This window comes from Colletotrichum acutatum (genome assembly GCF_030867785.1).
Source record: "Colletotrichum acutatum strain CBS 112980 chromosome Unknown BDZ83scaffold_27, whole genome shotgun sequence".
NCBI lineage: Eukaryota > Fungi > Ascomycota > Sordariomycetes > Glomerellales > Glomerellaceae > Colletotrichum > Colletotrichum acutatum.
In genome coordinates, this window is record NW_026849021.1 from 20,838 (window position 1) to 32,946 (window position 12,109).

The 12,109-nt window shown below is 54.3% G+C and overlaps 3 protein-coding genes across 3 annotated transcripts; 1 reads left to right on the forward strand and 2 right to left on the reverse strand.

The window, feature by feature from the left end:
* Window positions 1-298: 298 nt before the first annotated feature.
* BDZ83DRAFT_649851 (uncharacterized protein) lies at window positions 299-1,172 on the reverse strand (the record flags this gene model as incomplete). The annotated part of the gene is made up of 2 exons (XM_060510320.1): window positions 299-545; window positions 943-1,172. 2 exons carry the CDS (start codon window positions 1,170-1,172, stop codon window positions 299-301), a joined length of 477 nt encoding a protein of 158 aa, XP_060367060.1.
* A 3,032-nt stretch (window positions 1,173-4,204) lies between these two features.
* On the reverse strand, window positions 4,205-5,180 carry BDZ83DRAFT_226112 (uncharacterized protein). The gene has a single exon (XM_060501770.1). The coding sequence runs from the start codon at window positions 4,800-4,802 to the stop codon at window positions 4,281-4,283; it is 522 nt and encodes a 173-aa protein (XP_060367061.1). The 5' UTR covers window positions 4,803-5,180; the 3' UTR covers window positions 4,205-4,280.
* A 5,500-nt stretch (window positions 5,181-10,680) lies between these two features.
* Window positions 10,681-11,644, forward strand: BDZ83DRAFT_226204 (uncharacterized protein). The gene has a single exon (XM_060501772.1). The coding sequence runs from the start codon at window positions 10,798-10,800 to the stop codon at window positions 11,581-11,583; it is 786 nt and encodes a 261-aa protein (XP_060367062.1). The 5' UTR covers window positions 10,681-10,797; the 3' UTR covers window positions 11,584-11,644.
* Window positions 11,645-12,109: the final 465 nt, after the last annotated feature.

The window sequence follows — 12,109 nt, forward strand, 5'->3', positions numbered from 1 at the left end:
AAGCTGTAAGAAATCAACATTGGATGATATGATGATCCTGGTAAACCATCAGACCACCGCTCACAGCCGGCAATTCCCTGGAATGCGCATCAAGCATGTGCAAAGACAGGGTTCAAGGCCAGATTGCGTTCTCCTACTGCAATGTTGCAGCTTCGCATCTCGATACAATCAGATGGATCATGATCGGTTCGTTGTTATCAAACGTGGGTCAATGGTGTCAGTCTTGTATGTGGTCCATAATGTCGGCGATCATGGGGATGACTTTGCCGCGGTCGCAAAGCTCAAGCGAGCACGCGAGTTATCCGCACTGCGGTAGGGTAACTGGAAACAGTTCGTATCCAAAGCCGTTGACTCCGTTTCTGCGTCGATCTTCGCCCAGAAGGTGGCCGGCCACTGCAGCTAGGTAGACTTCAGGGTCCTCTGCACATGAAGGTCGGTAGGTGGTAGGGTCCCGTTGGATTAGGGGACCTGTTGCGGAGTGGGTAGCTAGACTGCGTGCGGTGGGAATGCGCCATCCGCCATCTCCAAAAATGACAGAGACGCCACTGTGATATGGAATGAGTGCCCTCAGATCATTGCCTGATCCTCGGGATGAGGTTTTTGACTCGGGCTTCGTCTCGGGTCTGCACTCGCAACCAGGACCAAGGGACCCTTATCAGAAGCCAAGGGCGCAGGATGTACATCAGTCTCTTCGCAGTCAACATCAGATCAGTTGATGTGACAGATGGGTGAGCTGGGGCTATCATTCAACATCTCCATTGTATTTGACGCAATCCCTTTCGTCACCCCGCAGGATCTCGTTGGTTTCGTTACCGTAATTGGCTGAGGAGGTATCGTGCATCGCGCAAGCTCTACGTCAGACCGAACGATTTCCGTAGCGAGGTAATTCGAGTGAGGCAGTTCTGAGGATCGAGCGATAATAAGAGGGATGCCACACTCTACCTTGCGCCGTCACCTACGGGCCGTCCAGGTATCCGGCCGGTTGATTGACAGACGGCCACCGAAACGCCGATCCCCGTGTACGGATGCTGAGATGGCGGATGCTGAGATGGAGGCCGGCCTACTGCGTAGGATGTAAGTGTGCCCCGCCATCCGGCTCCCGATAGGTGTGGCTTGCACAATGGCTTGCGTGCTTTGTTCGAGGATTGCTGCTTCAGTGACGGGCGGGCCATGATGAGATCCTTGTTGAGATGCCATGAGCAGGGGCAAAATGAGCATCTTTTGATGGGCGACTAGGTGAGCGTGGCAGGGGGCACCTTGACTGCTTAGCGAATCAGGGGCAAACGATGTACGTTTTGGGCATCTCGGATTGCGACTTCAAAGATAACAAGACGCGGTGAGACGTGCCCGGGAGGTGTCGTTAGCCCAGAGGCGCAAGGCGTGCCTGGGTGATGGCACACAAGACAAGCAAGCAAGCAACCGCGAATTTTCACCACGGTGTATAGAGCAGAGGCGCTAACAAGGCGCTTGGCTGCGAGATGCAGCCCCTTGAGTCGCCGGCCGCTCTTAGCTTTGTGCTGTGTGCTTGTTGGTGTTGGGTGATATCGTCCGGGATGATCCGGCATTCATTGACCGTCGAGGGGCCAAGTTTGGGAAAGGTGAGCGTTGGGCGATGGCATCAGTCGAGTGAATGCATACGATTGATAATCGACGTACCATGCCAAACAGTGGACACTGCGCTTGAGAAGGTGATAAGAGGAAAATGAGGGGCAAAGGACCAAGGGCACCTCGCGCATGTTTCCCCAGAATGCAAGCTGTGAGTAATAGTTTGACACATTTGCTGATATCCATAAGAGGCGAGATTTGAGAGCGAGGTGGATTGTCATTTTGAGTGATGCGATGAAAGCTGAAGCGCAGCCGGATGGAGCTCTTGGTGAAGCGATTCCCCACCAGAGAGATCCTGCCATGCGTGCCATGGCGCATTCAGATGTCGATGGGCGTTCTGCACGAATTTGAAAAGGGGTCAGTGAGGATTCGCATCGTTCGATACCCATGTCGTACACCCTGGGCCTGGGCGAAGAAGTCCCCGAAAGGCCGAAAGTTGATTGACGATGGATGCTTCTCTGCCTTCCAAACGATTGTGACAGAAGTGGCTCTGCGAGAAGCTCAAGCAAGTGAAGGGGCTTGGCTGGACCTACGGCGGTGGCGTACGTGGGCTTCTACGCCTCAAGCGAGGCCATGCAGTTCAATGACTGGCCCTCAGCCCCTGCGGCTCCCGCTCGTCACATTGGCCGGAGCCATGCCTTGCTGCATACCGCCGAGTGCATGCTGTGAGTGCTCGCAGTCGCTGCCCCGACTCCGTTCTCCATGCCGGAGGTGAGCATAGAAGTGGATGCTGGATGTAGGTACTTTAGGTATGTGAGTGGGAATGGGGAACATGGGCCAGTGGAGATCCGTACTCCGTACAACTGGATGATCTGAGAAAGGGCTGCATTTGCGCGCAAGCCATCGGCTGAGGGAGACGTGAGGCTGCCTGGCAATCCAGAGTCCAAAGGCGACGACAAGAGCGAGTGTTGATTTCTTGTTGTACTCGTAGTGGGGGTTATCGCTTGTTGGACAGGACAAAAGTCAAGACGAAAGACACGGAGTGTTCCACAGCGCGGGAGACTGTGTATTTCGATAGGTCCCTGCCCGAAGCGGTACAGCGGTTAAATTGGATGCACATCCGGCATCCGAAAATGCGGCAATATCGTGTGGAGGTTGTCCTTCTTACTACTGACCGAGACCTCAGATTGATCCGGTGAAGACGAAGGTGGTGAGGGAGGATGCCCGTCCAGTGGCCCCGGTGCCGGTGTTCGGATCCAGAGGGTGGCACATCAACCAGAAAAGCAGTGCTGGGGATTCGTAGTGGCGGGCGGGCTGGACCGCAGACTCCTCAGGGTCGGTTCAAGCTTGGAAGCCGCCCTGAGCGAAGACGACTCTTGGGATGACGACGGCAGTATATTAGAGTGTGGCGGAACGACCTTGCAGTGGTATGGCAGAGCTCTTAAGCTGCAACTCTAAGAGGCCCAACGTTTGCTGCAGCATACCACTGAATGGACGAGAAGAAAAGAGAACGTTTGTACGGAGAAAATGCCAGTCATGGTTGGATGTGGACCTGATCTTGCTGGTTAAGTCGAAATGATGCGGCGTGAGGGTGAAGGCGTTTGAAAGTTGAATGGAGGAATATCTCGACGGGCGGAATTGCTATAGTACTACACATGATGGAATGTGGTGATGCGATGACTGGAAGATGGGTGCGTGTAGCGTTCGTTCGATTCTGTGATGGTTTCCACAGATGCCAAAGACAGCTGGTTCTAGTGCGCCAACGCCTTGTTGCGTTTCTTCTGCATGCTTGTTGCTTTGCTGGGCGTTGTTTGAAGGCATTCCCTGTCCGGAACAGTCCCACTTGGACTGTATCAACGGTAGTAGACTTTGGTGTAGCAGCAAGCAGCCGGTGCTACGGTATTGGCTGGTATGTAGAGGTGACACGGTGCCGATGGTAATGGATATGGATAAGCATAGGAGCAGTAAGCGGCATCTCCGCGCGCCAGAGAGAGAGAAAAAAAAAGAGAGTCCGTGCCGGTGAGGTCCGTGAATGAGCGATGGTTTGTGGTTGTGGACATAATGTGGATGTGGGTGGTGGAGTGCGGTCGGTGCGGGCGATGTGATGTTGCAGCGGGAATTGACTTCACTCTGACTTTTTTTTTTTGGTGGGGGAAAAAACCTCAAGGCTCAAAGTGTTTCTTTCCTTTCTTTGGTGAGTTTCTTTTTTTGGTGGGGGGTGGCTAGACTGAGTCCATCAGGTGGGGGCACTCACCCCTGCTCTTTCTTTACCTAGGTACACAGCTGTCCCTCCTTCCTTTTCTCTTTTTGCGATGACAGCCTTGGGTCCTTCCCACGATACCGCCTGCTGGTTGGTCAGTCATGCTTCCTTCCCTCCCTTTCGGTAAAAATGGTGAAGGACGACTCCATCTCCTTCCTGCTGAATCATCCCCCATCCAGTCGTCGTCTCCGCGTCTAAGGAGGGTACGTACTCCATACTCCATCCCACTTGTTCCTTCTCCGTCGTCTCCGTCCTTTCCCAAAATACGGGTGCGGTGGATGCGGGAGGTGCGGTGCTGCGGCGACTCGCGAGGGCAAGAGTGAGTTCCAGGCCAAAATCCCATCCCAATGGTCTGCGGCCTGCCCCCGGTTTCCGGTCCCCACTTTCCAAATGATGAATACGGATTCAGGTGGATTAAGGAGAAGTTGAAAAGAAAGAAGAAAGGAAGCAAAAAAACCTCAATGCAAATGCTCCGTCAACGTGGGAAACTAACCCACGCCGCGAATAGCAAAAGTGTCGGACTCAGGTTAACAACAAACAATCCTGCAATGAAGCGTCTGCGCATCCAGTGATAGTTGTTGCCGACAGCTCGGGCCACTCCGAGAATACGCTCCGTGCGTGATTGCGTGCGTGTTGCGTTGTTGCTGTCGCTTTCGCGCTTCGTCTGTTCTTTCTGGGGCAATACTTGAGCCGCCAAATGCCCGTAGCGGTGCCTGCTCTTACCCCAATCGAAACGCACTTTGCAAGGAGCATCAGTCGTTGCAATTGGCGAGACATTTTGTGAGAAGCATTTGCCTCCCAATGCTCCGCTCATCGCCGATGCACAAGAGCACCCCAGCAGTGTAAGTGAAGTAAGAGTCGTGTCCAAGAGAGCGGTAACAGTAACACAAGTAAAATGCATTGCTATCGCCATCGCCAATGCAACCATCGCCAATGGCAGCGCGATAGAGTGCCACAATGCGTCTGCGCCATTTCTGTGTCGACTTGGGCGACTCATTCACAGGTAGCATGCTGGTCTAGATCTCAACCCTCGCCCGGCCGTTTCTTGGCCGAAATGAGACATTTTGACGACAAAAAGTTCTTCACGCCGTTGCCGCCAGTAGGGAGCGTGGGAGCCAATGTCTCTAGTCAGAGGCTGATGCAACAATTGGTTCTCAATGCAGGCAGCCGCTCCGCATACGGGACTCGGTATAGGTAGTCAAGCTCTCGTAGTTGCACTACTACCGTCAGCATCAACACTGTTCATGCCTTCCATACCAGGCGCCGGTAGGGTAGCTCGTGCCAACGGCCACCATCGATATAACCTGATGCCGGCATCGGTGTCGTTGCTATCGCCAGCCCTAGCCCAGCTGCAACCTGTGGCTGACAGAGTGACTGACTACACACTAGTGAGTACTCGTACCGCTTCTGACACACAATTCCCTGGATTCATCAGTCATCAGCGACAGAGCGGGTCAGCGTCGTCTTAGCGCTTCTCAAGACACAGCGCAAACAAAACACAAGCGTGCCATCAAGAATAAACCCGCACCCAAAGAAAAAGAGGGTGCAATAGGTATTATCCGACACTGACTCTGGCCCTTCTGCATGTCTCGTCCCTGGCCTGCTTCTGCTTCCAACTGCATTCTAACTGCATTCCAATAATGGGAGATTGGCCCCCAAAGCAATAGCATAGCCAAAGGAAACGAAGCTTTTCGCAGGAGTGTTTGATGTTTGTCATGGATCCGGCCTTGTTGAGAATAGTTCCAGAGCAAACTTGCGGGGACAACAACTTTGGAGAAATGGTGGATGGAATGTGGGAAAAGGTTGGAATGTGGACCGAACTGGTATCGCTTTCCCCCCCTTCACCACTGTGCCAGTCTTTTTTTGCTTCTCCCTTCCTTGTCTTTCACATCCATGTTCCCATCCCCCATCTTCGTCCAGTGTCTCGAGTGATGGTTCCACCATTGGTTCTGCTTCGTGTCGCCGTTGCTTTCAGGCGAGGACCCGGGGGCATGGCCTTATTTCGCTCCGTTATTGTCTGCGGACGGGCGCCGGCCGATCAGATCATCAGAACGGGGCCGCGGGGGGCAGATACTGGAGCCTTTTTTTCCTTCTTTTTTCGTCTTTGCTGCGTGTCAACGGCGGGTCAAGTATTCCCAGAATCCCCAGGTGGGTGGCCCCAATCATTGATAAAGTTCAAGCTGAGCAGGGCTGGGGCCGATATCGAATGATTACTCGAGTCGTGACCACGTCCATCCTTCAACAACGGCGACAGTCGATGGCATTGTGAACCAGGCCGGTGGTGAAATTAGAGAGACAAAGCAGAGGGCGAAAAGGAAAGCATGCTGACAGTGAGACGCGACCGAGACGCACCTCGCCCGACAAGAGTCAGAATGACACCTTCAGTACAGAAGACATCCAGGCAGGCAGCGTAGTGGTTTCGAGATTCCTGATAACGAACTCCATAAGGAACCTGGAAGATATCGGTCAAACGTCTGTGATAAGACGAAGTGGTCGAGATAAGGTCAAACGTTTGAAGGTGATGTAATGTGCGGCTTTGGCTATCCGCAGAAACGGATCGTGGGCCGAATCGGATAGAAAGGGAGTGCTAGCGACCCGAGAAATCGTGCACCCGTCGTGGGCCACACGTCGTGGTGTGGCTGGATCGTGAGTGGGAGAGGGAGTGGGAGTGAAGTGTTGTTTCGATGAGGAGTACCTCTATGGAAAGCTCCTCTCCCCCACTTAAAACCTCACGATGCTTTGCGTCTTCGCCTTTAGCTGCGAGGCAGGCACGCACCCAAAAGAGGCAAGGGAAGCAAGCTAACTGCCCAGTCAAGCGAGAAAGAGCGGGCGGACGACGCGACGACGATGGTAGGTGTACCTGCCGCCAATGACAATTTCAACCAACAATGACATCATGCTTTCCTACGACCCAAACTTTTGCGAACTTTTTTCACCGGATCTTTTGCGCTTGAGAGTTGGGTTCCCCATCCGTGTGTGTTCCAAACGAGCATCGTGAAATGACAATGGAAGCTTCCTTCCTTGAGCTAGGGGATAATACCTAGGTCAGGTACTGGAGGAAGGGTTGGGGCTTGTTTCGTCTATTACGAGACTACCCTGTCCCTTCTATCGCCTGTCCTGGGTGTCGCAAGCAGTGCGCGCAGGTTAAGTCGTACCGACGGCAAGGTCTGCGCGCGGGCAAAAATTTCAGTTCCGGCTCCGGGCAGACAAGATGGAAGGAAGGGACAGGGTAATGGCAGGCAGAGGCAGGTAGGGCAGGGCCGTTGCTTCCAAAACGCGAACCCATGCCTTCCTTGCCTGCCTCAGTGCCTGCCGTGCCTGCCATTGCTCGCCTGCGGCCTGGCTGCGTCGGTCTGTGCCTGCGTCTTCGCTTCTTTCTTTGCGGCATGGGCCTGGGCCGCTTGGCCTGGGCTGAGCCGACTGGGGCTGGTCGCTGCTGCCCTCTGCCCTGTGTTGAAAGTAACGCGGGGCCGTGTCAAGTGTACAGTGCCGAAGGCAAGCGAGAGCCGGGAGAGGAGGGAAGTCACGCACCTAAGACTTCGCAGTGAGAGACAAGAGGGCGCCATAATCTCCGTCCCCGGCTCGATGACGATGGAAACAGCTTCCACTCATACCGTCCACCCTGCCAACAGCGTCTCCCGTACGGGATGAGGTATGCCGCGGCATGGCGGCCATTGATGCAAACGAGATTCGAGACATGGCGAAGCTAATTGAGAACGCTCAAGGCCAAACGGCGGCTCGATGGTCTGGGGCAAAATCAGCTAGAGCAAGCAGAGGTGAAAGCATCACCAAGCACGAGACACGGTGCTACGGATACAGACTGTTGAGGAAAAGGCTAATACAACTTCAAGGAGGCAGGTATGGGATAGTGCCGGGCCAACAACTCTCGAGACAAATGTCCGGCTGGAGCCGCAAACACTTTGATCGTCAACTGCCTCAGTCCTCCAAACACCTGCGAAATTGAGCCGACTGGATGCGTCGCGATGCTCTGCTATGCGGTGGGATGCCAAGTTTAGACACTCTCATCGTCCCAACTCTTACCATTTTGTCGGTCGATATTGGAGCAAGACAAGAACAGACCTGATACTCCCGATTTCCGCACATGGCGCCAAGATGTATACTCTCGACAGGCAATCAGTAATAACTACGGATACGCATAGGATAGGCCAATAGTTTCTATGGGCACGATTGCGGCATGAGCAGTCCGATGCCAGTCCGACAACTCTCAACGTTGCATTGCTCCCCGACTTCTTCGACTCCATCCGTAACTTATGGCATCTACTGATTGAGAGGGAACCGAAACCTCAGGCCATTCTGCAGCAGTGGTGTCGTACAGACAGGCTCCAACCCCGATTCTACCTTAGCTATGGAGTACCGGTACCAACGGCCACCACTTTCGAAGCTATCGAGTCTTGAGTCTCTTGAGTAAGAGCTGCTGCTGCGGGTTGTCATGCTCTTTGATGAGAGAATGATGGGACCATTATTTTACATCAGCACGAACGCTAAATTGACTAGGAACCCTGTCCCTGTTTCTGCCCCCGGTCTCTTTCTTTCACCTTTGACCCAGTCGGTACGTTTTTCTTCTCATCCCTGCTAGCGCATCTTGAAGTTTTCCGCTCCTTTTTTTTTATTTCCTGCGAAGGAGAGAAAATGGAAGACCCACCCTCAAGCCGTCCTGTCCTATCAAAGATGCTCGCTCTACCTACTTTGTACTGTCCATTAGTCACCCCGGTATGCTCTTTCCTGTACTGTGTGTGTGTGTGTGGTTGCTGTGGCGCAACTGCTCTGCTGCTGTCATTTGCTCCCCATCACTGATCAGTCTAGAGTTCTTGACCGAGAAGACGTGTACCACCACCACAATCGCAAACCAAGAACCAAGAACCAAAGCGGCAGCATAATCAGACCGGACTGCTTACTCCTCCCGTCTCGCCCCTGCTACAGCCTACCTTGCCTTACGAGTCTCTCCCCGGACGTAACCTTGGCTTCCTCACCTTTCGCCGCCTGTCCCTGCTCTCCTCCAGCGACTTCATGTTTCAACCTTTGTCCGCTCTCGGCACCTCGCACTGCGCGTCGTCGCGACATGGATTGGCTCAGCAATCGCATATCTGTCCAGGCGAATCTGTACGGAGTGCCAGGCATGGAGATTATGGATATGACAGGCAGGGGGGGGGGTTGGAGTGGGTGGATGGCCAGGGCCCGGTCATCGCTGATCTGATCTGACTCTACCGGAAACCTCAACGTCCTTCCTCCCGCACTCAGAAACCCTCGATACTGGAGGGGGGACGGCCTCAACGGTACCGGCCGGTAGCAGCCATCGATCATTGCGGGAAAGAAAGAAAGGTAGGAGGGGAAAGATGGAACAGACATTCAGAGAGCGAGAATTGTCTTGTCTCTCATCCCACCTTCCAATTGACATCTGCCGTCTGTCCAAAGGAAGCAAAAGCTGCCGTGCTCATCTAGAAGAGATTCTGCCCAGTGGCCAAACACCCATGCATCCATCTCACACATGTTTCTTCATCCGTCCAAGGAACTAATTACATACCTACTGGTAGGAAAGGCATGATCCAGATGCAATGCGAACCAAGCCCGGGCAACTTGCAAGACCAGGCCTGAAGTCAACCACCCGCATCTTCAAGCCTCCCAAGCCAGCCCGCCGCCGCCGCCGTCGTCTCCGCCTCCAGCTTCTCCAAGTTTTGGGCCAGTTGCCAATCTACAGTACTTGGTCGAATTGTGGCAGAAGGGGCTCCCGGGAGGCGAACGAGAGGCTGAGAAGTCGTCAAACCTAAGGTACCTTATAGTAGGTAGGTAACAGAGAGAGGGGAGGGTGTGACTGGAACAGCCAGGCTTGCCAGCGCCTACAGATAATTACAGAGTATCCGTACCTACAACGTACAGATACAGATACTCGGTCTGTCTTCCTTTGGCGCTATTCTACCATTCTTGCAACACCAAGAGCAAACGCCGACGCCATCCCATTCTCTCTGTCCTTTCAGGCTCTCACTTCTCCATGGCCAAGATGGAATTCCCCACCTTTGCTGGTAAAGCTCAAGACCGTCAGTGTCAGGTAGCTTGCAGCAGAGCACACTTGTCGTGTCGTGCAGGTCGGCCCCCTCCACTTTCCTCCATGGCGGACGACCAACAACGGGATAAGCAGCAAATGGTGTTGGCGGCGGTGATGGACATGCAGGATTTAGTTGCCCTGGATCGTCAGCAAGCTCCGGGCAGGATAGGATGGATACCTTGCTGTCTCGAGCATGTTCTGCAGACGGTACTTTGGACTCTTGGAGAACCTCGAGTGCCCGAGTGCATCTTCTGGGTAGCTATGGATGGATGGATGGATGGATGGGTTGACGATTACAATCAGGCAATTCCAAGCCAGGTTGCGTGCCATGCCATAGCAGACACGTAAAATGGTATCCGTACCTAAGTGAGATGTTCAGTACTCTCTCTGTAAGGTCAGTCCTCAACGCAAGCAGCAATTGTCGAGCCCAAGCCCAGCCGGCTTGCCGTCTCCGTGCCACCATCCCACGCAGTGTCGCCTCGTCTTGTTTAGTTTTTTGCTGGATGGTCGCTCTTTCCCAATTCTTTTTTTTCCTGCTCTTCCTTTCTCGGTCTGGTCTGGCGGGCCCCACACCCCGTCGCCGCCGCGTTCCTTAGCGTCGAATCTTGCTCCAGCCACACCCCAACCTTTTTCTCTCCCCCCTCCTTCCCCCAGTGCCATGAACAAGGTAGGGAGTACGTACTCTTTGATGTCCCCACAAAGTGTTGCTGCTGCTCATCCTCGCAGCAGCCGTGAGGTGCAGCAGCCGTGCGCCATGTTCCTCACCTTCTTCATCTTCGTCTTCTCTCCGTCGCTCTCCCACACTCAACATCCTCACCACCACCACCACCACCACCACCACCACCACCACCACCCCCGGTGCTCCCCCCGGCCTCGCCTGCTTGACTGCTTGACCGAACACGTCCACGCCCATACCAAGGACCACCCCCCAATGGCCACCCTGGTCTTTCTGGGCTTTTTCGCCGTCAGTCGCACTTGCAGGGATGCTCCTGACCATCAGGTACGTGCTACTGCGACTCCCGCCGCCTGGGAACAGAGGGCGTGTATACTACCACCCACCAAGCAACCAGAAGGCACGGAGTACGGATATCTGTGTGCAGTGAGAGGTGGGAAAGTGGCTGCTTTTGCTGGCTGCCGTCTGTCACACATCGCATGCATTTCTCACCTTCTGCTCTGCTGCTCTCGCTTTTCTGTCGCCGCTCTGTTCTGCTGCCCACCGCTGACCCTGGTCCTAGTCCTAGTCTTTTCGCTCGTCTCTTTTTGCTGGGGGCGTGGCACGGCACCGTGGGTGTGCTGGGACCAAACCAAACCAGACCAGACCAGCCAGACCAGACCAACCCGAACTGAGAGGTGCCTGGTACCGGTAGCTTTTTCCTCTTCGTTCCCTGTCTCTTCTTGCTGGGAGCGGCGGTGGTGTCGCACACAACCACTACTGGCACTCACCACACACCACACCACACACACTTGGCTACCGGCCCCCCCCCCCAGTCTCCCACGCTCTGCTGAGGTACTTTGTACTGGGCGCGGACTGCGGTGCTCGGAACTCGCTCGCCATTCAAAACCACTCCGTTCCCTCCGGAGCCGCCCACCAGCTTGTTCTCTCTCCAATCTTTGTGTGCTCCAAACACCAAAGGCCAACATCTTCAACATCCACAGCACAAAAAAGTCGTCTCAAGAGATAGTCAACTTCCAGTTGCTCTTGTTGCTTCTTTCCTGACACACGACACTTGCATCCCGAAGCAAGAGCAGGAACAGAATTCCAACACGGACAGACCCAATCACCGTGTCCAAGAACGAGACACCAGAACCGAAAAAAGAGAGTCAGCGGCATAACTCTCTCACGACCCAAGGCACGGAAGGAAAGGATTGACCCCCATAGTTTTGCACCTATTCGGCTGGTCTCCTAAACCCTCTACCTCTTTTTGATCAGTCAAGCTCGACCCAGAACCTGACCGACCATACGATCCCCACGAACGTCGCAAGCCACTGTGTACGGACGTCTCATCGCCTCGCCTGAGCATCCCATCGGCCCCTTCTTCCTTTCGAGACACTCGAGTCCCCGTCCTTCCCCAGCTCGTCATTGCATTCCACCTGCTTCGACGACATCTCCACGGGACCCTCCTCCCCAGCTACCGACATTCCTCGTCACCAAACACCAGACGGGAGTTTCTTGCCCTGTTGCTGGAACATTGCCAGAGCAGAAAACTCGACAGTCGCCCGCCTTCCTTGACTCGACCTTTCTC

Coding starts and splice junctions, on each gene's coding strand:
- BDZ83DRAFT_226204 (XM_060501772.1), top strand. CDS start 10,798: ATGGCCACCCTGGTCTTTCTGGGCTTTTTCGCCGTCAGTCGCACTTGC.
- BDZ83DRAFT_226112 (XM_060501770.1), bottom strand. CDS start 4,802: ATGAGTCGCCCAAGTCGACACAGAAATGGCGCAGACGCATTGTGGCAC.